Source organism: Labeo rohita, chromosome 4 (genome assembly GCF_022985175.1).
Source record: "Labeo rohita strain BAU-BD-2019 chromosome 4, IGBB_LRoh.1.0, whole genome shotgun sequence".
NCBI lineage: Eukaryota > Metazoa > Chordata > Actinopteri > Cypriniformes > Cyprinidae > Labeo > Labeo rohita.
In genome coordinates this window covers 46,337,946-46,364,135 of record NC_066872.1, presented here as the reverse complement: position 1 = coordinate 46,364,135, position 26,190 = coordinate 46,337,946, and the positions used below count along the sequence as shown (strand labels likewise).

Genomic DNA, 26,190 nt, shown 5'->3' with positions numbered 1-26,190 from the left:
TTCGTTAAAACCTATGAAGGATGCTTCGCACGGCACCTGAATTTTACCTTTTTAACGAATGGACGAGGCCCAACAAGCTTTTGTTTAATTTTTTTTTTCTGCCATAACACGGGTATTTATTTATTGCGTATTTATAAGGCCTATGTGTATTTATGTGTGTACTTGATTTACGTTTGTGAGCATACACCCAAATGTTCTTTTCCCGTTTAGAATCCAGTATTTTGCGGAAACGTCTGCTGTAGATGCGCTTCGTGTTTCCGACCAGCAGGCGGCAGTAACGCGCATGTGCAGAAATCTTGTTTTAAATCCGAGTCCAGCCATTCCCATCTTGAAAATAGAGTTAGCTGTAATATTAATATATCTTATACATTTTGTGACCGACTTCCAGCACCACCCAAGACAAAACAACCAAAATATTCTGGGCTAGAGTTCATGACCTAACCCTAACCCTAACCCTTTACAATGATACTTTTAGGAAAAAAAACTTGTTATATTTAAGTAATATTTGCTGATACATACATGTGGTAAAACGTGTATTGACCAGTCGATCTTCTTATCGCTGAATTTAATTCGTAAATTGTTTGATTGGGAAAGAAATGACGCATTCTTAAGTGTAGAATATGACGCGGCAGCGCCGCCCCGCGGACATTCCGAACATTTCACCGTGTTCGTCACGAGCCCCTTAGGCCGAAACTACAGTCACTTCCGCTTCCTTTCCGCGGCATACATGTCCAATGAGAAGAAATAAACGTTCACTCAGTTTTATTAAAAAAAGATCATTTCATTTGTTACAACAGCTTATAGACGCGACTGAATGAGCTGTACACATCCGTTTTATACAATGTTTTACATGTAAAGCATCAATGTACAAAAACGCGAGTTAGTGGAAATTTCATGACTGATGAGAAACCAAATGTTGGTCACCTTTGAACACATCCTTGCAAAGCACCACGGGAATCAAAATAAACCAACGAATAATGACCAAAAACATGAAACTCCTGTCATGAAAAAGAAACATTTAAAGCGATTCTGCAGTGAATGAATCCTGCTCACTCTTTCAAAGTGCTTTAGACATTTTCCCACAATTCCAGCAACACGTTTCGACTCGTCAGCTCTGTCTTTCAGCACAAGGCCGGACCAGTGACGCCTCGCACGCGGGGTCAGAGGTCAAACTGAGCCGACAGACGCTCGACTGTTGATTCTTACTGCCGATGAGCATCGGCTGATTCCTGTACACACTGATCCTTACGCCACACACACACACACACACACACACACACACACGGTCCTGTAAAGTGCAGTTCAGAAAATGGAAACGCTGGTGTGAGCAGAATCATAAAGGAACTAAAAACATGGCGTTACCCACAAGCCCTTGCAGAACAGGCCATTAAAGGGAGGTCTGGGATGCGGAGAGATTTGGAAAAGCTGTTTCTGACTCACATCCGTGATTGTACCGAAGCTGCTGTCGTGAACACGGAGGACGATCCGAAGGCAGCGCGTGACACAAACCAGCACAATCATGACAAACACAACCGACCAGACCAACAAGAGCAACAAACGACGACGCGTCCCGGTGGATGCTGGGTAATACAGGACATTCGTGCTGGTGAGTTTCCCTTTATCAAAGCTCAAGAAGAAGTGCTACAAACACAGAAACAGATGCATTGTGGGAAACGAAACAACTGGAGACACACAAACTCACTCTCACGCGCACACACGGATTGTCTCGGGACTGTCACACATCAGACGCTACTAATGGTGGGACGTAACAGGACAACAGCAGCACTGCAAGGACATGATGAAGATGAAGATTCTTCTTTATAGCTTATAAATACAGTATCTACAACAGTATGTGGTACAAAAATAATTGACCTTTTGTGGGCACTGAGATTTAAAAAAGTGAAAAATGATTCAAAGCATCTTCTTAAAAAAAACGTTCAGGCACGAGAAGTCGTCCGTGATTGTGAGCCGCGCGTCGGCCGCGGGAAGCTTCCGCTCGATCGGATCGGTTCGAGTCGCGTCGCTTCCCGTCCGTTTCCTGAAGCGTCCGTGTCGAGGCGCCGCCGAAGTTCGTCACGCGCAGAGGAGGCCACGTCCGTGACGTCTTCGATACAAAAATAGTAGAAAAATACGAGTACCGTCTCGTTCGGCAGCTCATCCAGCGGGTGATTGAGAGTTGAGCTTCAGATCACAGTGTGCTGCTGCTCCGAGCCTGCAGGGGGCGACGGGCTTCGTCTCCATCTATTTGGCATGAACGCGTTTGATTCTAAACTCCTGGATTAAGGCAACGTATAACGTCTGTGTGAATTTAATAAAACTTTCTCTTAAAAAAAAAAAAAAAAAAAAATGTACAAATTTCTTTTAATACAAAGCTCTATGGCATAACCAATAAACACTGTATAGAAAATATATAAATATGTTTTCTTTTTCTTTTAAATGTACAGAGAGCCGCCAGAGCCGAGACGGACGCCCACGTCAAAGTCATCACGCCGCCGGCTATGTACACGGGGCGCCGTGGGCGGGGCTTACGCGGGGGCGGGGCTCAGGACGAGTCCGTGCAGGGCGAGGGCGGCGGCGGGTACAGGTGGTGCGAGTAACTGCGTTCGGTGTAGGGCGACGGCGGGCAGCTCTCGCAGTTCTCCTCCGCCGACAGGTACTGGCTGCGCGGGGTGGGCGGCGGCGGCAGCGGCTCCGAGTCGTAGTTCAGGTCGCTGGTGTAGCCCTTGGTGGCGGCGGCGGCGCTGGACGCGTGCGGAGCCCGGCGGCCCGGCGTGTAGTCGCTGTCGCACACGTCCGTGCTGCACGGCGTCGTCGGAGGGGCGAAGTGACGGTAGCTGTACGGCCTGTAGCTGCAAAACACTCAGGGTCAGACAACCAATCGCAAATGTCAGCGTGATAGTCACGTGACGCGTTTCCGTTACCTGTACGATCGGTGCGTCGACGGGCTGTTCGACGAGTACCCGAACTCCATCGTATACTGAGACCTCACTGTGGCGGGAGACGGAGGGGGATTGAGAATCTGGAATCATGGGAGAGAAATGACACATTTACATGTAAAGTTGCTTTAGGTTTTTAAACACAAATTGAATCTAACCATAATAAATATAATGTAAAACAACGAATATCATCAAATGAACATTCATTCGATATATACATGTGTGCTGAAGCTAGTTTATGTACTTCCCTTCGTGTGAAAGGCAGCCCAGAGTTCACATTTGTGAATACCACAAAGTTTGTTTAACCAACATACCAATAATATGCATAATGCTGGACCTCTAATTATAACCAAGCCTGAAACGCACAGGGACTCTTACTGTGACATGTCTTTGCTGTACTGCTTTAGGCTGCTCATTCGAACAGATGAAGATGAGAAAATATGCATCCTAAAAAACCCACAACATGTTACACTACAAAGTAAACATTGGATGATCAGGTCACAATCAGATATTTGACCGAAATACTTTCAACTCAGTTGAACCCTTCTGAAGTGTAATGAAATTTGCCAAATTTAAGGCCTCCTAAAATGATTATTTCTGAAGTTATAACATTTGTGACCTTGGAGCACCAAACCAGTCTCGAGTAGCACGGGTGTATTTGTATTTGATTTTTCTTTTATGCCAAAAATTATTAGGATATTAAGTAAAGATCATGTTCCAGGAAGATGTTTTGTAAATGTCCTACCGTAAATGTATCAAAACTTCATTTTTGATTGGTAATATGCATTGCTAAGAACTTTAAAGGCGATTTCCTCAGATTCCAGATTTTCAAATAGTTGTATCTCGGCCAATTACAGTCCTATCCTAACAAACCACACATCAATGGAAAGCTTATTTATTCAAGTAAAAAAAAAAAAATCATCCTTATGACTGGTTTTGTGTTCCAGAGTCACATTTAACACTGAATTTAAAACTTGTTTGTTTGTTTGTTTTTTTTTACACATTTTACAAGGACCCATGGGGACCCCGACAAACACGAACGCAGACAGAAGCGAGCGGCGACTGACCGGAGGGAAGTACGTGCCCTTGGTGCTGGAGGAACTGCTGGACGAGGCTCCGGTCACGTGCGCGCGGTCGTACGGCGGCCCGCTGCTGCCACCCATGATGCTCAGCGAGCCGATGACCGATTTTCCGCGAGACATGCCTGAGAGAGAAACACAGGTCAGCGTGTGCTCGGACGCGATACGCGAGTACCGTGCGGCGTTCTGCTCACCTGGCAGCGAGCCGCTCAGAGAGCCGGGGTGAGGCACGTATCCCAGCGGCACCGACGACGGCCCGTGGACCACGAAGTCATTGGTCATGGTCTCGCCGTCGTCCTTCATCTGAGGACACAGGACGCGCTGGCACACGAAATACACGGCGCCCACCACGAACAACACCATCACCACACCCACGATAGAGCCGATGGTGTTCGTCGGAGGAAAGGAAGGCTCTTCTGTGGCATCTGAGGAAGAAAACGAGCGTCAGTCTCTTACCTGCTGCTTTATTACCACAGGGTTTCTGCAGGTTTGATGAAGGTTGGTTTAAGACTCGTTTAAGACATTTTCAAGACAGTACAGAAAGTCTGAAATCTTCAAACGCTACATTATGGAAATGACTTTCACTGTACTTCTGATCACACTGCACAAAAACTTCCTCAGTGTTTGTGTCTTGTTTTCCAGTGTAAATGTCTCAATATTCTTAGACTGGAGAACACAAACAACAGATGAGAGGTGAAGCAAAATGGAGTTTATGATTAAAACAAGAACAAATGTCTGCTAGTGGGCTCATAAAATCAATTCAGTACAAAGGGAACAACAACAAGCTTTCATTCCCCACTGCCAGATACTTGTTCTTGTTTTAAGTCGATGCTTAATTTTGTTCAGTTTCCCAGAAAACAAGACTTCATATCTTCATTTTCATTTCGAGTAAATGTACCGTGATTTAAGGTTCAGATAACTGTTGTTAAGGTTAAAAAAAAATAAATAAAAAAAAACACACAAAGAAATGCATTTTTTGCAGCGACATGACTACGAATTTAACACTTTCTGCTCTGAGCTCTTCATTTGCGGAAGGTGAATTAAGACCCGCAGAAACCCTGATACGGTTCGTTCTGACAGACACGTACAGCAGCCGATCTCGTCCGAGTTGTCCGTGCAGTCCATGTTGTGGTCACATTTCTTATGGCGTCCGATGCACTGGCCGTTGGCGCAGGTGAACTGATCCACGGGACAGTGAACTGCACAGAGACAGACAGAAAGCGTCGGTGAATCAGGCAGGAAGACGCTCACAGACCGCGAGGATCAGCCCGCGATCGTTACCTTCGCATTTGTTCTCATCCGATCGGTCCTGGCAGTTGATTTCCCCGTTGCAGCGCAGCGAAATGTCCACGCACTGCTTGCTGTCGCACTGGAACTCCTCGTCGGAGCAAACGGGACAGTCGAGCTCGTCGCTGCTGTCGTCGCACTCGGCGAAACCGTCGCAGCGCCAGGCCTGCGGGATGCAGTCGACCTCGCCGGACGCGCAGGAGAACTGCTCAGGAGAACACGTGGGCGGCTCTGAGGACGACGACAGTCAACGGTTAATGGCGGAAGTTTGAGAACGAAACCGTACTATCGACCGCACGTGACGATATTAAAGGGATGGTTCACCCAAAAACTACAATTTGCTGTAAATGTTCAGTTTCTTGGACAGACTAATCGTTTTGCTTCAGCCACAGGGATTTGTTTTGTGTTCCCTTTTATGCTTTTTCTGACTCTCAAGTGACAGTAGATGTCGACTTGCATTTTATGAATCGCCAAGGACCACAGTTTGAAGATCTACCAAGAAAATGGCCTGAGGCGGCAATTCTTAATTTTTGGGTGAACTACGCCTTTAAGATAATTCTAAACATTAACATCATGATTTTCTGTACAACAGCTTTGAAACATCTAGTCACATTTAGAAGATCAGAAGTTCATCTAGGATGACTAAAGTGTGTGTTTTTCTCCATGCGTCACATGGATCTCATCATCCGACGAAGGGGACGCAGTACCTCCGCAGGAGAGCTCGTCCTGCAGCAGCACCAGATGAACGGGACACGAGCAGCGCGTGGTTCCGTCTCCTTTGACGATGCAGATGTGCGAGCAGCCGCCGTTATCGGACGTGCAGGGGTGTTTATCTGCGGACAGACACACGGATCAACACACGCTCCAGCAGACGCTTTACCCATGACGCTCAGAGAGACGCTTACTGTACTCCTCCATGTCGAGCTCGTGGACGGCGTGGATGTCGCTCAGAGACGCGATGCGCGCCTGGATCTTGGTGCGTCCCTCACGCGTGACCTTATCGATGCGCTCGATCATCTGCTGCTGCCGGTCGATCCAGTACAGGAAATTCCCAAACACCGTCAGACCCACCGGCTGCAGGATGTTGGAGTCCTCGATGACGATCCGATTGGCTCCTGGAGGAGAGAGGGGAGTGGTCAGGGGCTGAGGGGCGGGGCATTCATTGGACGGGGAGATTTTAAAAACAATTAGTGAAGCTGACAGCGAGGATGGCCTGAGCCATGCGCGTGACCTTCAACCCCAGGATCTCACCGGACAGATCGCTGCTCTCGATGCGCCTCAGGTCCATGTCGACCCAGAAGAGTTTTCCCAGCTCGTTGTCGACGGCCAGAGCGACCGGCTTGCCCAGATTACTGAAGAACAGAACCTCACGCTCCGTCCCGTCCAGGGCGGCGCGTTCGATCTTCGGCGAGCGCTCCTGCAGATTCGTGAAGTACATGTACCTGCGGGAGAGGGAGGAGAAACGGCTACATCAGTTCTGTATTACAGGTTACCTGAAATGTTATGTTTGAATATGCAAATGATGCATTATCTAGGTAAATATGCACTTATTTGCATGTATTGCTCAACACTGCATAAAGTCAGGTTCATAATTGTGGTTTGTGTTGACAGAGTTGAAGGTTTCTACACAGGTGATTTTAGATTTCTCTTTCATCTCTCCATAAATCTGAAAATACTGTCAACAGACAGAAAACAAACATTTTCACCATATTTTAGGAGTAAAATGTATAAATTAATGTGAATGATATACAAACTGTCAGAACACAGAGAGGAATAAAACTGTAAAGTATGGTGTATGTGAGAGAAAAAACTCAGATTAGAACTGAAATCTACAGATGCAAACAAAAAAAACAACACCACTTAAATGTGTATTTTCAATGTTTTCTTTCACTAGTCTGAATGAAGACGTGATACGGAAGCAGAATGGTTTTGCTATTAACCGGTCAGCACTACGTGACAAATCTACACCTCTGCGCCTCTCACCCTCTCTCCGGATTGACCACGATGGCGCGGGGTTTGTCGTGCTCCCCCCGCAGCACCACGCCGACCCGCGATCCGTCCGTGCGCGTGACGTTGACGACGTTGGTCACTTCGCTGGTCCAGTAGATGAAGCGGCTGTAGATGTCGATGCTGAGGTCGTAGGGCTGCAGGCCGAGGTTGGGGCCGCCCACCGCTCCGGACACCACCGCCACGCTCTGAGGAACGACACGACAGCGGTCAGACGAGTCCGGCGCGATCCCACGAGTCCCGCGGGCCTCGCGCCGCAGCGCTTACCTGGTTCCCGTCCTCCTGCGCGCGCCGGATGACGTTCTGCTTGGAGTCGATCCAGTAGAGGTGCCGGTCGAGCGGGTCGTAGTCGATGGCGCGCACGTTTCTGAGGCTGTGGATGGGCAGGATGATGTCGGGACTCTGCAGCTCGTCTATGACCATGCGGTTGATGGCCGTCTTCTGACTGAACAGCAGGAAGGACGTGGGCGCTGACAGAAAACAGGAGGAGACATTTAACCTTTCATCATCAAACAACGCCTGTCCATCTCTACTTTACACCTAAAACAACCTCATTGTGCTGTGCAAGATTAAACTTGTGATAGCCGCTGTAGAAAGGGACGCTGGTTCAGTCCAAACACTTCATCAAAAACGGTGATAATATACGCTCACGGTGTGCTGTAGTCAGTGTTGTTTTAGTATCATTAATAAACTCTTTCAGATTTTTATACTTTTTAATTAGATTTGAAATTTTTTATTTTTTTTAATACAGTTAATGTTCACAAAGTCAAAACAATTATTTCTTTATTGTTTTTATTGTGAATAATAAATAATAAACAGCTGTTGAGATTCCCACTTGAAACGGCAAGGAGGTTAGGACCCGGAAACAGTATTTCTTTACATCAGGACCAAACAAGGCGTTGTGATCAGCCCTCGATCACATGACCACGACTGCTTCGGTGTGAGGGAGTTTACAGTCACACACACACACACGGCCTGCAGCGATTATATGCCTGTTTTTACTCTGTCAAACGCAAAACGAGACACTCAGGGCTCATACGGCCTTTGGGTTTCCAGCATCTGCCAACTTGGCTGCAGCTCGTCCACCACAAGAGCTTTAAAAAGAAAATTCCCTGCCTGCGATTCTCGAACAACGGCTCTGCGTCTCCAGGACGGACCCCGGCGGCTCTTTCTGCGAGAAATCACGTCTGAGCCCTGCCAAACCGAGCCGAGCGGTACGAGAACACGCGAGCGTCTGCGCCAAACGCGCACGGAGCAACGTGACGAGGCGTAACGCCATCGTGCGCCGAACCGGCTGAAACTCGGCTCTGAACCACAAGCTCAAAAAATCCTCGGAAAATCTGGATCCCAAACCCAAGAGGAACCAGACACGCTCAAGGACATGCGTGTGCGTGAGTGCGAGCGAGTGTGAGCTCACCGCTGCATGTCTTGTTGTCGTAGTTGAGCGAGTAATGCGCCGGGCAGCCGCACACGAAGCTGCTGACGGGAACGGCCAGACACAGGTGTGAGCAGTGGCCGTTGGTGGACGCGCACGCGTTCCAGCCGCCCTGTCTGGACGAGTGAAACACCAGGATGTCCATGACGTAGTCCAGGTGGCCCTGTATGATGGTGCGGTTCTGCCCGCTGGTCTTGTTTGCCCGTTCGATGCTGCGCTGGCTCCAGTCGGTCCAGTAGATGTAGTCCTGATACTGCGTGAGTCCGAACGGGTGCGGCAGATCGTCAGCGATCACCTCACGCTCCAGACCTGAACGACAACGTCAGGAGAACTCGTCACAACTGACACAAATCTATGAAATTATGAGTAGCTAATATATTACAATTTCATACCCATAAAAAATATAAAATGTACAAATTATATAATATTAATGTATTACAAACACGTATTTTTCACATTCCGTAAATCTGCTGGGGTGACACACACACACACACACACACACACACAGAGCAACTAAACATCACTGATATTCACCCAGCATGTTGGAGGACTCGATCAGCGTGGTGTCGAGGTCCGTCCAGTACAGCCGCCGCTCGGCGTAGTCAATGGTCAGTCCGTTTGCGCGACCCACGTTTGGCACCAGAGTGATGCGTCCGGAACCGTCCATGGCGGCGCGGTCGATCTTTGGCCGTCCACCCCACTCCGTCCAGTACATGAAGCTGAGAGGAAGACAAGTGGACCGTGAGATGGCGCCATCCACGTCACATGACCACAGCAACCAGGAACCGGTCCTGAGCGACTGCAGGACACACACACGTACGTACCCCTCGGCCGGGTCCAGTGCCAGTGCTCGTGGGCTGTCCAGATCCTTCCACACCAGCACCTGTCTGTGCTGCCCATCCAGTTTGGCCACCTCGATGCGATTGGTCCCTGTATCGGCCCAGTACAGGTTCTTGCCCAGCCAGTCCACGGCCATTCCCTCGGGATAGTCCAGTCCGAACTCCACCACGTGCTCCAGAGAGCTGCCGTTCATGAACGCGCGACTGATGGTCTGAGGAAACACCAGAAACCCATCAGATCAAACAAACACAGCTAAAAAATGATACGAATGAGACCAGAACATTCCCAACAGCATCAACAGAGAGACTGTGTGTGTGTGTGTGTTTTGTGTGTGAGAGAGAGACAGTGTGTGTCGTACCCCAGACGCCTCGTTAGAGAAACGAGCAGATACTCCACACAAGATCAGCAGAAGCAGCTGTAAGACCTCGAGCAACACACACACACACACACACACACACCTCCTCTTTGAGGAGTGATTATCTGCTGAATATGAGTGTTTTCTGCTTGTATTTAGTGTAAATGTTTTAGAAATGTCTCTGTGAGTCAGTAAGATCATCTGATAGTTCAGGATTTACACTCTATTCAGACTCTTAGACGTCTGCAGTGTTCAGTAGTTTGTAGTGAAACTACTCTGTCTAAACCGGAGCTCACAACACAAGATTTGCATGAACATCGTCTAAGGTAATTTTTCAGATCAATGGGTTATCGACAGCGTACTTCGTTTGTTGAATCGTTGACATGTTTCTAGCAGCTTCAGTTTAATTCTATTCAGAGACTCAAACTGATAAAAAAAGGAAAAAAAAAGAATTTGCTGCAGATGCTGATATTTATGATGAAATTCTGATGCTTGTAATGTAAATCAATGAAATCTTTATAACAGCAGATACTGACATAAAATGATCTAAATTTTAGCATTCACTCTATATCTCCAATAATATGTCTTAGTAAGATGAGACTGAAATGATCCGAGCATATAATGCAATGCAGTGCAATGTTGATTGAGAGATGAACAAATAAGTGTTCCTCAAAGGATGTGAGATGTTTTGAAGGCTTAGGAAGATCATTGCTCGTGTTTACTTGTACAGATTTGACAGCAAAAACCAGCTGAAGCTCCAACCCTACACTAAAAAAAGCTTTTACTTGATTAATAACAATAATAAGGCAGATTAACGGGTGTGGATTCATTCAGCTCGACTCACTGCTAAAACACAGAACAAACCCTGAAGAGAGAAAGAGAGAAACATCAGCCGTCAATTATTTCCCAGCTGCATCTCAAGGGAGCCCATTATGGAGCTGCGCTTCAGGCCTGTGTGTGTGTGTGTGTCCTCACCTTCAGCGTTATATCGGTCCAGTAGATGCGGTTGTCGGTGACGTCGAAGTCGAGCGCGGACGCCTCCTTGACGCCGGTGAGTGGAATGGCCACGTTGTTGTTGTTGGTCTCCAGCGAGATGCGTCTGATGTCCGTGTGGCGGGAGAACAGCAGGAAGGCCTCGGGGACGATGCAGGTGGTCAGATCGGCCATGAGCTCCAGACCGATGGGACACGCGCACGACACGCCCTGCGGCTTATAGAGACACAGGTGACTGCAGCCGCCGTTAGCGTGCGCGCACGGGTTCACACCTGCACAGAGACACAGAAATTCAGCAGAAATTCACAACAAATTCAGCCCTCTCATCGTTCAAAGCCTTCTTCTGCCCGAATAAAGATATTTTGAAGAACTGTTTTGGTTCATCCAGTACATGGACAAACGATACAGTCAGTGAGGACTGAAACTGACCGGTTCTTCAAAATATTTTCTTTTACAGAACAGCAAAGCTCACGCGGGTTTGAACGACACGAGGGAGTACGTGACGTTCGCAGCTCCTCACCGAAGGTCTCGTGGACGTATGTGGCCTTGATTCCCATGAGGTCGGGCAGCTGGTCGATGATGACCTCGCGCTCCAGGCTGCGTTTGTGCACGCGCTCGATGCTGCGCCGCTGCCAGTCCGTCCAGTAGATGTAGTCGCCCAGCAGCGTGAAACCGAAGATGTGAGGCAGGTTATCGTCCACCAACACCCGCCGGCCCGATCCGTCCATCTCCATCACCTGAAGAACACAAGAAACACTCCTGAGCAATCCATACATACATGCACACACACGCATATATTTTCTATTGAATTAAAAACACTTCAAACGAACACATGTAGAAAGAACAGCTCTCGGGAGACCTTTGTGATCGCAACGGTAACCGAGAGGGGCGGAGCTTAGCAGAGGGTCTGTAAACAGAAGACGACGACATCCTTGAAAACATCATTTGAATAAACAGGAAATGCTGTCACGCTTGTGCTCAATCCTGTGTCCATGGAAACGGTGGCCGTGGTTACTAATGATGCCAGTCAGTCTGAATTTTAATGGGTATTCAGCAGATAAATGAAAAGAGCTCACCTTTAACCAGCGAACTCTCCTTTAAGTACGGCACAACAGAGGAGCAAAACGTGTTAACCTGCCAAACTAGCGTCCAGCATCACCGAGCAGCGGTAAGTCAAACACACAGCAGCACACGAACGTCTGAACACGGGAAACACGCTGAGCACCTGAGACCAAACATCAAGAGGTGATGAAGTGCTAGAATAACATGGCAGCGGTGATGATGGAGACGCGAGAGCGCGTGTTTACATCTGCGGAGAATCCGCAGCGCTGGTCTGGATTCCAGACCTCAGGAATACTACACTCACTTCCTGCCGCTCCAGAGACTCTGACTCACACTCTCAGATTACACACACACACACACACACACACACGGGCTGCACTCAAATCCCGGTCCGGATTCCAGGATAAGAACCTGTGCGGTCAATCATGTGACCGTGTTCGCTGTAGCTCTGGGTCACACCAGCGCTGAAGTGAAGTTTCCATCTTGGGTGTTTCGGCCCGAGTCGCGAGTCTCCGCTGGTTTGGATGGAGACCGCAGTGCGGTGTGGCTTTCAGATTCTGGGTCTATTCTAAACAGAGCCGACCGCAGCTGGAGTGGAGGCCGCAATCGGAACCAGATGTGGGCTGAAACCACAGAGCCGGCCGTCCTCCACCCGACGGGACGGAGCGCCGATTGGCCGAACGCGGCCTGAGAGAGCGGCGTCACGTCCGTACGGAGTCTCGTGTTGCGGACCGATCTACACTTCTACAGAAAACGCATTTCTGAAACGTTTCTGGAGTCCTGCAGATCATCACATCACATGAATGCACTGAAAAGACCCACGAAACGACGAGTGGCGTTTTCTTCTAGCGAATCCGCAGGTCCGAGTGAGACATATTGAAGTGTTTAACAGGCTTCAGTTTCTTCAAGTTAACTTAGAGCAACTCGAGCATCTGAGAGCCGTACGGGAACTAAACACACGAGCTCAACATCAGACACCCGAAAGATGGAGAAACCAAGCCAACCCAAAAACAGTGTCATTATTCACTCACTAATTTAAGACATCCTTCTGAATAAAACAGGAGAAATCCTGAAGAATGTTTGAGCCGCTGCTTTCCATGCAAGATAAGTAGCAAAAGTTAAATCCACGACAGCAGCTGAGGATATTTTAATGTACATGTACAACAAGAGTTACATAAATGGAATAAAACAAATCCAAATAAACAAAAAGATTAAAAAACGTAAGCGATTTAAAGTACAAGATCTTTCAAATGTATGTGTTTTCTGGAAGCATCTTATTAAACAAATCAGATCTTACTAAATAAAATCTTCATACAGTGAAACTGGACAGTTTGTCCGATTAGGGTTAGAACAGCTGTTGCTCACTGTCTGCTGGCACTGTATGGAAAAGAGCAGCGTGAACATTGCGCTAAACATCTGCTTTTGTGCTGCACAGAAGAACATGATGGAGAGTACATGAAAAAAATAATCATTATTCCTGTAATTCATCTTTTCTCCAGTGTTCATTAGGACTCATCCTGGACACACACACACACTCTCACACACACAGCTGGCTCTCCACGTGTGTGTGTTTGTGCGTCTTGTTTCTGTCAGACTCCCAGAGCGTGCCGTTAGCGTGAGCTCTCAGCGTGAAGCAGCGCTGCTGCTGGCTGGAGACACACACACACACACACACACACACACACACACACACACACACACACACACACACACACACACACTCTCTCTCTCTCTCAGCCTGTATCTGTCAGGATTATCAGCAGTTTTTCGCTCCTGTGGAGCCGCGGCTAATGAGACACGCTGAAGCACCAGAGGCTAAACGTGAGAGTAAGAGGAGACGCGCGGGACAACGACTGACAGCACGAGAACACGTGACGCACGGTTTCCCAAGAAAACTGAGATTATCCCAATTTATCACAACTGGTGAAAACAACTGGTAAAAAAATGAAGATCATCAAATATTGCTACATGCATTTGTCTGTATGCAAGTAGAAAATTGCAAACTATTGTCCTAGTTTAATATTAAGATGGATACTGAAGAACTCGGAGACATAATTACACACGTAACTAGCGTGTCGTCTCACCTCGATGACGTCGGTCTTGGCGTCTCCCCAATAGATCTTCCTCTCGGTGTAGTCGAGCGCCAGTCCGTTCGGCCAGCCCAGAGACGTGTTGACCAGCACCAGCCGCTCCGTCCCGTCCAGTGCCGCACGCTCGATCTTCGGCACTTCACCCCAGTCCGTCCAGTACATGTACCTGCGGCGACACACGAGACACACGCTTCAGCACACGCTGGAACACGGCAGCGTCGACCGCCTCTAATGCCACCAGAACAACGTTCTGAAGTATTCAATACTCAATACTGAAGTATATCAGTCTTCATGAAGTGAGGGAGGCCTGTGGTTCAATAGTAATCTGATTGGGTTGGCTCAAATCTTGAATTGGATCATTTACAAAATACAGGTTCTGAAATCAGATTAGATCATATAATCCAGTCTAGTTTTTGATCCGGATCAAACCTTCTGTACGTGTTGTTCAAAACTTTTTAGTAGGATTGGGATTCCTTTGATTGGTGGAGTAACGCAACATTTGTAACATGTTTGTGTAACATGTTTAGGTTCTGCACTTTATTTAACCGTTACAAAGCAAAGGCCATCTGTTCATACGCATCACATGAGCTCACACGATCATTTCTGCACTGGAATGTTTGTGTAAATTGTAAGTACATTTCCCTTCCTTGTGACAAAGTAAAGCCTTTAAACTACTCAAACCTGATGAGTTTAGTCAGTCTTTTAAAAGAGTTGAAGAACCAGACAATGAATCTTACAAAATACACGGAAGCCTGTGTAACAAAAAGTACATCAGGTAGACTAAAACTTGCAAAAAACATGAGTTTGCAAAAGTGATTCTGTGAACGTGTACTATGACTTTCAGAAAAATTATTTTCATTCATGGCTGGATAGATTGGCGAAATTATTTTTTAACCGATCAGTGAAGTACTGATTGAAATGAACTAGGCAAACAGGAAGTGCCGTCAAATCGATGTATAAAACGTCGTATAAGTCGTATAAACGGAGCCGTTCAAAGCAGACTAACGAAGACGAGCGTCTCACCCGGCGACGGGGTCCAGCACGATGGCTCTGGGCTCGTCCAGCTCCTCCGATATCAGGATCTTTCTCATGGTGCCGTTCAGTCGCGTCACCTCGATGCGGTCCGTGCCGGTGTCGGTCCAGTACAGGTTTCGTGCGATCCAGTCCACGGCGATCCCGTCCGGGTGGTTCACCTGCGAGGTCACCACAAACTGAGCGTCGCTCCCGTCCAGGTAGGACCTGCGAATGGCCTGCACCTCGTCGTCCGTCCAGTAGATGTGTCCCTCCACCGGGTCGTAGTCGATGGCGATGGCGTGCCGGATGTCGTCGGCCTGCAGCACGATGTCGGTGAAGTCGGGCGTGTCCAGAGAGATTCGCCGCAGGTCCGTGCGTCGCGCCAGAAGCAGCAGCTGACTGGCACCTGGAGAGGGTCAGAGGTCAGAGGTCACAACACAGAACTCGAGAGTGTGTAAGATCAGACCACACCAGTGAACATCACTCGCTTCTGCTGAACACTAAAGAAGACACTCTGAAGAACGCTGGAAGCCAAACAACACTGACTTTCACTGTAAAGAAAAAACACGAGACATTCTTTAAAATATTGTATTTAGTATTTTACGGAAGAAAGTCAGTCGTGGAAATCAGCTCAGGTGAAGAGGGTAAAAAACTTTTCTGAAATATTATGTCTAAACAGGCAAAAGAGGCATTATCTAATTAAATATGCATTACTTTGCATACATGTCCAAACAGAAATCTGAACACTGGTTGAAAATTCTTGTTTTTTTGACATATTAAAAGGTTTTTCCAGAGGGCATTTTGGATTTCTCCTTTTAAAATTTTATAAATCAAAAAATACTGTAAACTGACAGAAAACAAACATTTTACAATGTATTTACAATTGTATAAATCAGTGTGAATGATATGAACAAATCTTCAGAATATAGAGAGGAATAAAAATGTAAAGTAATATAATTTAAGTATTTGTTAAATTAAGTGCAATCAAATTAAACATTTAAATGTGCATTTTGGATTATTTCTCTCCACTAGTGTGAAAGGAGATGTGTTGCGCAAGCAAAATAAACCAAAATCTCTAAACTGACCAGTGCATGAAAACGCAATGTTTCTGCTTTAAAGCAAACAAGGGTGTTTTACTCCATCATGTGTAAAACATGTTCAATCTCTGCACACACACACACAGAGAATGAATGAACCCGCTGCTGTTCGTGCTGCTCAAGATGAGGCCATTGAACAGAGAAACGATCTCCCATCAGGCCGTGCTGGTGGCGTCCATTCAGTGGGGGGAGGGACGCAAACAAAAGGCCTTACAAATGAGTCTCTTTCAGCCAAACACATTCAAATAGTGAAGACTGTTCCCAGCAGCCCGGTGTGAACGGCAGCCTGCGATCACTCAGTACAGACAGACAGACAGACAGACAGACAGACAGAGATGGACGACTACAGCAGCACCGGTCACGTGACCCACAAACACGGATCACAGAGAGAACCGCGTTACCATAGCAACCACTGGACGGTAACCCTGCGACGTCAACCGAGAGCGAATGAACGCGAGCCGGCGTACGCCGGTAACCGTCGAACGCAACACGTGCACACACTCATCAAACCCACAACCTCACGCAACACTGAGCTACAGGAGCGTCTCTAAACAGCTGAGCTTCACACACATCTCTGATTTTAAAGAAACATCACTTAGATTATTACGTGATCATCCCAATAGCTGCTCATTCACACACCTCATTCAATACAAACATAAGTTCCCGTAACCTTCAATATAACAATTCCTGGAATCATGTAAAAGTTTGACTATTCAAAAATGTCCTCACTAACAGCGAAACCTGTTGAGCACAGACTAGTGAGTCACTAGAGCTCATAAACCACGTTTCTGTTTAAATCTCGTGTTTTCCACAGGTTTCTGAGGGTTTGTTTAGGGGTCAGAGGTCGGGTTGGAAACAGAAAAAAAATATGAACCTGGCAGAAAAACAGTGGAAGCCTATGAGATGAAGCCTACGAGTCTCTCACCGTCTCTGCAGTTCTTGTTGTCGTCCAGCAGCTGGACGCCGGTCGGACAGGCGCACTGGTAATAGGGTTTAACCGGAGACAGCAGACACAGATGAGAACATCCTCCGTTCTTCAGCGCGCAGGGACTCGTCGCCTCTGTGTCACACACACACACACACACACACACACGTCAGAGGAGGAGAACAGCATGAGAACATGAAGACGCGTCAAGGAGCAGCTGTGATACACAAATATCTGACAGACTCGATCCATATAACAGTAAAGGTTTTTCATTGATCAAACCCTCTGAGACTCTCACACAAACACTCACTCGCAGACAGAAACAGAAGAAAAGAGTTTATTTAGCAAAAAATTCTCCAATGCATTGTCTCTTAAATGATTTATAATCATTTCCAAATATAAAGATTAAATCATAAAATTTAAAATGAATTTTTTTTTTTTTAAAAGAAGTTATTAAAAAATAATTCCATTAAACACTACAAATGTAAATTTAAAGTTATTTTAATTGCGTAAAGATTCACAGCCCTCACAGAAAAAGCAGAGAACGGAGGAAGACGCTGAGAAAGATCTGCAGCGACGAGTGAGAGACGGAGGCCGTAACGGAGGATTCTGTCAGCGCTGTGAGAAATTCTCTGCGTTCAATCAGCACCGAGGACAGAACAGACGCTCCATTGTGTGCGAGAGGCTGAACCGGGAGTCGTGTGTCATAATCATTTCTGCAGAGGCTCGTACCCAGCAGCCCGTCTGCGTAGCGTTTCAGGAAACTCCTCTAGAAGCACTGTGGGAAGGAAAGGAAGCACACGCGCAGACGGACGTCTCTTACCCAGCGGCTGGCGCTTCTGGCTGTAGACGTGTATGTCCATGGGGGAGAAGATGTTGGTGTGGATCTCGCGGCTGTTTTCTCCCGTGTGTTTGTGGCAGGCGTGGATGGAGTGCGTGTTCCAGTCCGTCCAGAAGAGCGTGTCCTCGTACAGCGTCAGCGCGAACGGGTGCGGCAGCGAGCCCTTCACCACCACCTCCCTGAGAACACACACACACACGCGTGAGATCACGAACGCACAGCACGCGGACACACACGACGGTGGCGCTCTTACCTGCCCGAACCGTCTGGGTTGGAGCGGTGGATAAAGTTGAACTTGGCGTCGGCCCAGTACAGTTTCTGCTGGCCGTAGTCGAGCGTCAGTCCGTTGGGCCAGTAGATCTCAGAGTCGATGATGACGGAGCGATGCGTCCCGTCCATCCCAGCGCGCTCGATTTTCGGGATCTCACCCCAATCCGTCCAGTACATGTACCTGAGAAAGCAGAAACAAACGTTAAAGTCAGACGAGGAGCAACAACGTCTCGCACCGATCAACGTGTCACAGAGAGGATTCGTTCTGCGTCTGATCAGACCAGGTTTGTTCACACGACAACTGCTGCCTTTTAAAAACAACTAGACCAACCACGAGTCTAGTGAACACTATTTTAACTTTAAGACGCAATGATGTCCAAATAGTTTGTCAAACGCAAAATAATGGCCTGTAACGTGAGAAGCAGCAAACACAGATAAAACCATTAGAGAAACTCAGCAGAACAGCGTGTGAACCACAACCACTGACGACCTTTGACCTTTGGCAGAGCGGATGAGGAGGCCGTGAGCCACACGAGAGCACAGCACGAGGGTCAGGGAGGCCGACGGGAGCCGGAGACTCGTGTTTCAGTCGCTCCTCACGCTGGCGGTTATATTTAGGTGGAGAATCAGTTGCCTCGCGACTCAAACTACTGCTATTATAAACAAGACGCTCCGCTAACCAACCCGGTTAAATCTACCAACTTCACATCACACGACCGACTCGCAATTAAACCACCAATTGACTGTCTGAACAGGATCAATGGCACAGTGAGCATCACACCGGCTCTGTGAGAACAATTCACAATCTGTTTTTTTTTTTTTTTTTAAATTGAACTCGTAACATAAAAAAAAAATAAAATAAAATAAATAAATAAAACATAATTCTTTAAGACATAAAACATGTTTTTAGCTGCATGTACAGAAAAATGAACAATTATTGAAATATGAACTTAAAACAGGAGCTCTACAAACGACATCACTTCCTCTGAGGTCACACAACCAAAGACACTTCAACCAATGAAGACGCGGTCAGAAATCAGTCTGCCCGCCCTGAACATGCGCATGTGTGTGTGTGTGTGTGTGCGCACACACAAACAAGTACACACACACACACACTCAGGTGTGAACGGGGCGGGACGTCACATGAATGTGTCACTCTGGTGTGAAGCAGGAATGTGTGATCCGTCGTTTGTACAGCTGCAGCTACGACACCATCAGCGCGCGATGATGATGCGTTTCCTGCGTGAGGCGGCAAATACCTCAGATGCCTTTCATACAGTAGCCTAGAACTACAGGAAGATTTACAGTTAAAGAGATGATAAGCTGTGATGATGACATCACTGACGTGGAGCCCCGCCCACTCACCTGTCCATCATCCACTGTTCTGAGAATCTGAGACTGAGAAATGAACAAAACAGTGTTTTCTGAACCAGTGAATCAAATAAAGAAACAAAAGCAGAATCAGCAGCACAGAGACGCACAAATACGCCGTTACATCCGCGATTTCACAATCCAACAGCATCTGGGAGCAGAGGAGCGTCACGCTAACAAGACGGATGTTGAATCTGCGCTGTTTCATGGAGCACAGCATGCAATTGATTCAGCACCTTCCTACTGATTCAGCAGCACGCGATTTGACATCAGAGACGCGCAGAGATCAGAGTCTCTCGTGTCCACGTCGTGTCAGAAGCCCGCTGTTTAAAGCGCTGTCTTTCACACCGTCACAAATGAAGGAAGCGGCTCTGCTTCAATTCAAATCGGGCTCATGAATAGACGGGGTGTTGGATTGACATGCAAACGAAGCTCTTCAGTGACGTCACTCGAGTGCTGCAGGTACGACACAGCGCTCACGCCGACCTGAGAGTTAGTTCGCTCATAATTAGGCACCATGCCTTCTACAACAGCTGTATTCACTGTGAGAAACAAGTGAAAGATACACAGTAACTAAGCTATATATAAACAACACAAAAAACACATGATAAAAGTGAGCTGGAAGCAGAATGTTACACATGAAATGAAACACAAATGCAGGTGATTCAGAACATATTTCTGATACTGAGCAATCAAGTTATTTCAATCTGTGCAGCCAAATCAGACACGCTCAATAAAACAGAAATCATATTACAACATCAGGCCTTTTTATTGATTTATTTTTTATTTTATAGCTATACTGACATATAAATCACAAATTCTGGCCAAAAAAAATGCAGACCTAAAAAAACAAGTACAGCAAACCTGGATGAGGGCAAATTAGCATGAGAAAAAAAAAACAATTTGATTTGATTTGTTTCTTTAAACAAGTTTACCAAATAAGCAATAAAACAATAAGTCAGACTAACTAAAACAAGCCTGGCTTATTTGGTAAACTTGTTTTATGAAACAGTCACTGAGACACTTCAGAGTTCATCTGAGCCCAAAAAAAACAGAGCACAACGAGGGAGAACATATATCTGAGAACATATCCGTGTCTAGACCTCAAACTGCACTTTCAGTACCTGCACAAACAGCGTGAGCCGGTTCGATTGAGGCGACAGCAGCCGAACAAACTCCCATGATCACAACAATATGAAAATAACACACGGCTAAAATCATTCTGATGCTTCCTGGAGCTCCACGGCAGCAGCGGCGTCATCAGAGCAGAACAAAAGCGCCTGTGTGGGTCAGTGTGGAGAGGCTGGATTACCCATCAACCCTCCAGAGAAAAGCCGTCGCTCGGGTTACGTACGGACTCACCTGGTTAGCGCTGCTGAAGGTAACACTAAACCCTCACGAAAACCTCTACAGCTGCCGTCTGCAGGAAAAGAGCCGTGAAATCACCGTTGCGTTTCCTACCGAAGCAGGAAACCGGCCCAGCAGATTACAGCTCAAACGTGAACCGTCGTGTGCTATTGCTGAGACTGACGTCCCGGATGACATCGGCACACGCACGAGAAATCAACTACAAACACACAAAACTCACGGCATCTTCGAACACATTTAAACAATAAGGAACAGTTCAGCCAAGAATGATCGTCCTGTCGTCACGCTGATCCAGAGCTGGATGACTTTCCTTTCTCGGAGTAAATGATGACAGAATCTTCACTTTTGGTCAAACTAACCCTTTAAACTCAAAAAATACATCTACTGTAGACAACACCTGTCACTGAATGAGGACAAATCCATTCAGGCCGGATCTCAAAAACCTCGAACACGATTATTTCCTCTTAATCAGGAGGAGAACAGCACAGATAAACACAGTGAACATCACTAAAAAACTAAAAGTGACAAAACCAACCACAGATCACACACAGCAACAACAAAAAAAAAAACACTGCGACACTTTCACAACACTAACCTGTTCATCTGAGCCAGTTTAATTCTGACTCAACCAATGGCAAAATCTGACTGACCAACGACAGACAGAGTGTGTTTGGGAACCTGTTTGAAACATTCATCACTTTGCAGTGCCGTTTATGGAGGCTAATGTCATGTAAACGACACGCTTCACCAGATGCCACCGACAGAGACGGACGGGGATTCTGGGATTTCACAATCAAACGCATTTGTAAAGACTTTCAACAAAACACATGCGATTAAAGCAGCTTCACATCTACAATGCATGTTTTCAAAAACCTACCATTTATGACAGAGAGAAAGAGCTAGCTTAACTGTGAAAAGAAACAACTAGAGAAAACACACACTGAGAAAATAAATGTTAAAAAAAAAAAAAAAAAAAAAAAAAAGCCTCCCTACTTCTCCCTTCAGAATTGTTTAAATACAACGACAGTCCATCCCCGTTTTGAACTCTAACCCTCTGGTCATTCGGTGTCAACTCAACCGAAGGTCCCTGGCTCAGATGTTTTGATTTTCCGAAGAAAGATACACAAGCATAGTGATGAAACTATTAAATGTCACGGATGTAGTCGGATAGCCTTGCGGTTAGTGCGGCGACATATAGCACAAGCGTGCTCGCGGTGACCCGAGTTTGATTCCCGTCTCGAGGTCCTTCGCTGATCCCGCTCCCCTCTCCTGTCATCTCTGTACTGTCCTGTCCATTAAAGCCACAAAAGATTTAATTCTAGTTCTTCATAAACTTTTCTTTTGGATTCTTCATTTAAGGCCCCTTCAAATTTAGTATCCTAACCAGGTTTTTGAAATTTGGTTGATTTGACACCGAATGACCCTACAGAATCAGTTAGACTGTCGAATACCGATCGGTGACGTTTATGCCGTTTGTGCGAGCGGTGTGTATGAATACTGCTTTCATTTCTAATGTATCAGGTCTTGTTGAAATGCCATTACAAATTTCCCCTTTGGGGACAATAAAGTACATTTCATTTCATTGATGATGACAGATAAGGATACGAGCGATCCTAAGGATTCAGGAAGTGCCGTGCAGAAAAGATCAATACGGTCACGACTGAGCCGATCTCTCAAACACATCTGTGCTGTTGATAAACTGCCTGAACCTTTTCAGAGCATGTGGTGTGATAAACAGAGCAGAGCAAGACGTTCGTTTAGTAGGAGAGATTTCAACAGTACGAGTCACTGAAGCGCCTGGGTTCGGCTACGTTTTAGCATCGGTGTCAGAAACGGAGCAGAACACAAACACGATCGGCCTGAACTACAATGAGCTGTAACAGACGCACACGAGCGGCTCTGCGTTCAGCGTTCAGGCAAACCTGTAACTACCGGCCTGTTCAACATAAACATCCAGAAAACAAGCCGCAACACGTCGCAGTTCCCGACGCCCACAGCCGCTGCGCCCAGGTACGAGTGAGCCGCTCCGTCTGCTGCCGCTTATGAAGGCGAGATAAAAATGTGAGAAACGGTCCCGGCGTGGCGTAACGCGGGTTCGGTGCGAAGGGGGAAGGGAAGGGTGCGATCTCGTCTACTCACCCTCGGCCCGGATCCAGAGCGATGGCTCTCGGCTGGTCCAGATCCTGCCAGAACAACACTTTCCGGTACGTCCCGTCCAGTTCGGCCACTTCTATCCGATTGGTCTCCGAGTCGGTCCAGTAGAGCTTATTCCCCATCCAGTCGCAGGCCAGGCCGTCCGGAGAGGCCAGATTGGACACGACCGTGGTCTGGACCCCGCCGGGCGCCGACCCGTTAAACAGCGTCCGTTTGATAGACTCCTCGCTCACGTCGCTCCAGTAAATCAGTCCCTGCGCGTAAACGTAATCCACCGCCGCCGCGTCCTCCAAACCGCCGATCACCACGGTGGCGTTCGCCCGACCGTGAGCCGCGTCCACCAACCGCAAGTCCCGCCGGTTCGCATATAAGAGGAGCGGCAGGCCTGCGGGAGAGAGAGAGAGAGAGAGAGAACATGTGGAGGTCAGAGGTCACGCCTAAACCAGTGAAGCTTCATTTGATTCTGAACGATTCATGCCACTTTCCACTGCGCTAGCAACGCCACTCTCATGGGTTTGATTCTCAGATGATACATCAGGGTTTCTGCAGGTCGATTTGGGACTATTTTCAAAGACCAAGTATGCAATTTAAGGATGTCAATATGTGCTCTAAATGTTAACGAGAACATGTTAATAGCACCTTCCAACAGATCTTCACTACTTCTCAATTCAATTCAGAAAAAAAAGCTTTATATAAAAAAAGCTTTAATAAATTTCACTGTACCTTCTGATTACACAGCAAAGAAATAATGTTTTTCCTCAGTATTTTTGTCTTGTTTTCCAGTGCCAATGTCTAAAGATTCATAAATCAACATACACTTGCATCTAAGAAACTGATCGAAATGAAGTGAGTTTATGATTAAAACAAGTACAAATATATACCAATGGATTCAAATAAATAGGGAAATCGAGTTTTCATTCCTCATTGACAGATATTTATTCTTGTTTTAAGGATAAACTCAATTTTGTTCAATTTCTCAGAAAACAAGACTTCACTTTACTTCTCAAGTTAATGTAGCTTAAGGATGTTTAGATATTTATACTAGAAAGCAAAGGCAAAAATACTGTGGATGATATTGTTTTTTTTTGTAAGTCGTGCTGATTAAAAGCATTTACAAACAGCATTAAAAGGAAACAATTTTCACTATTGCACTAGAAGTAAACAAAAGAATGAAATCTCATTTAGGAACGAATCACTTCAGATGTCCGTACAGCCTCATCCTGTAAGAGCCGTATTCCTGTTTTGCATTTATGTCCATCAAAAGTTTTAGGTCATGAAAAATCAAACTGTTGTTTCTGCCAAAGAAAGACTGATTCCTGCCAATCCAGCGAGCGTGATGGAGGCCAGTGCTGGAGCGCAGCGAGTGTGTGTGTGTGTGTGTGTGTGTGTGTGAGAGAGAGTGTGACTCTGCAGGGATCTGGCACTGAATCAAACCTCAATTTGACACATCCACCACAAAACACCGGCACATTGCGACGGAGGGCGACCTCAACCTTCTCGCCTCCAGCCGACGGCCTGTTTTTGTAACATGGGGAATTTCCTTTTGCAAATATTTGGAAACTTGCAGATTGAAGAACTGCGGGTGATTCAGTGAAGCCCGTGCCAGACTGAGCCCAGAGCAAACAGAAGAAATATTAGGCTTTTTGGACACTTAATGTTTGGCCTCGGATCACGTCAACCATTTAGCTGCTCTTTTACACACTTTTTCAGAGTTTCTTGCTGCTGGCTTTTGTTTGTCTGTAACAGAGTGACTGTTCTCACACACACACACACACACACACACACCTGAACAGCTGTTAAACTCAACACTGTTTACCAACACGAACGACTCTCTCTCATAATAAAAGTGATTCTCTAGTGCAGAAAAACTCAGGACTGAGTCAAACACCTAGAAACAATCAGTTCGAGTCCTTCCACGCATGTAAGTGAAGCAGCAGATCTGATCTGATCTGATCTCACACTAAACTCGCTCACAGGCCACAAAAAAGACCAGAAACGGCTGAGATATTCGAGGCTTTCGCGACAAAAGCAGCTGAAAACCGGCGAGTTTGACGAAAGCAGATTTACTTGAGGGAAACAAAACAATCACGTTACACACGAACAGACAGACAGACGACTTTCTCCAACAATACAGCGGCGGCAGAGCTAAGCTTAGCATCGAGCGACACCGCAAACAACAGCACTGATTGAGCGCACGAGAAACGACGCGACCGATTCACACAAGCGGATTCACGGAGACTCGATCCCGAGGCTCGGATCAGAAGAACGCGATTCCTCGCTAATCGAGCGCTGTAAATGAAACTCACCTCGTATCTGCAAACACAAAGTACACAGTAAGAGACTCTGTAGTACGGCACCCATCTTCAACGCTCAGCCGCGCCGCTTCGCTCGCATCGCTCCGGCTGCGTGTGTCTGTGATTCGGATTCTTCGCGCTGAATCTCCGCTGCAGTTTTTCATCGATTTGATTGTTTCAGTGTTTCAGTGTGACCGCGACATCTTGCCTGCCGTCCGTCCGTCCGTCCGTCTCCTTCCGCTCACAGGAAAAATGCCCGGACGCTTCCAAACCCTTCCCCCTTTCCCTTTCCCTCCGTCTGTCTTTCTCCAGCTCGGCTCTTCTGCTCGCTATTGTTGTATTTCATCGCATTCGCGTCTGTCTTTCTCTGCTGAGACCATAGTGCGGCGGAAACGCAGAACAAACGCTTTAATGAGGGGGAAAAGGCGTCGCGAGCGTTGTGGACGCGCGGATAAAGGCAGGGAAGCGCATTCCGATGGGACTAGTTTTTCACGCAGCGGTTCGTGCTGCGGCCCGAAACACAAAACAACACAAAGCAACACGAACCCGAATTATATTTCATTATTGCTCACTTATTGCCTCTCATTTGTTCCCCATGATCACTGAATATTGCAGACGCGTATTATGGGAGTTTTTCAAGACTCTCAGTCGAAAGATTTTTTGGGGCGATTCGCTCGCAGTGATATTATTATACGACATCTATATGCATTACATTGTACAGCCCATACTGTGCATATCTGCTGCTAGTGCAGCGTACACGGCTATTCTTTAC

General features: G+C 46.8%; 1 protein-coding gene across 1 annotated transcript; it reads right to left on the bottom strand.

The window, feature by feature from the left end:
* Positions 1-745: 745 nt before the first annotated feature.
* On the bottom strand, positions 746-25,915 carry lrp6 (low density lipoprotein receptor-related protein 6). The gene is made up of 23 exons (XM_051107389.1): positions 25,431-25,915; positions 23,110-23,509; positions 18,215-18,412; positions 17,944-18,140; positions 17,121-17,255; positions 15,108-15,504; positions 14,079-14,250; positions 11,453-11,669; positions 10,915-11,204; positions 9,569-9,795; positions 9,279-9,463; positions 8,727-9,053; positions 7,577-7,779; positions 7,286-7,497; positions 6,554-6,744; positions 6,208-6,417; positions 6,010-6,135; positions 5,297-5,533; positions 5,104-5,214; positions 4,210-4,440; positions 4,004-4,140; positions 2,922-3,019; positions 746-2,849 (listed from the first exon to the last, which is right to left on the bottom strand). The coding sequence occupies exons 1-23, from the start codon at positions 25,483-25,485 to the stop codon at positions 2,543-2,545; spliced, it is 4,863 nt and encodes a 1,620-aa protein (XP_050963346.1). The 5' UTR covers positions 25,486-25,915; the 3' UTR covers positions 746-2,542.
* Between the last annotated feature and the right edge of the window lie 275 nt (positions 25,916-26,190).

What these genes read in the sequence shown, in the direction of transcription:
- lrp6 (XM_051107389.1), bottom strand. Translation starts at nt 25,485, where the DNA reads ATGGGTGCCGTACTACAGAGTCTCTTACTGTGTACTTTGTGTTTGCAG. An exon ending in CGAGAGCAGCGATCTGTCCG is followed by an intron (nt 6,418 to 6,553) that starts GTGAGATCCTGG and finishes TCTCTCCTCCAG; the next exon opens with GAGCCAATCGGATCGTCATC. An exon ending in GGACGAGCTCTCCTGCGGAG is followed by an intron (nt 5,534 to 6,009) that starts GTACTGCGTCCC and finishes CGTCGTCCTCAG; the next exon opens with AGCCGCCCACGTGTTCTCCT.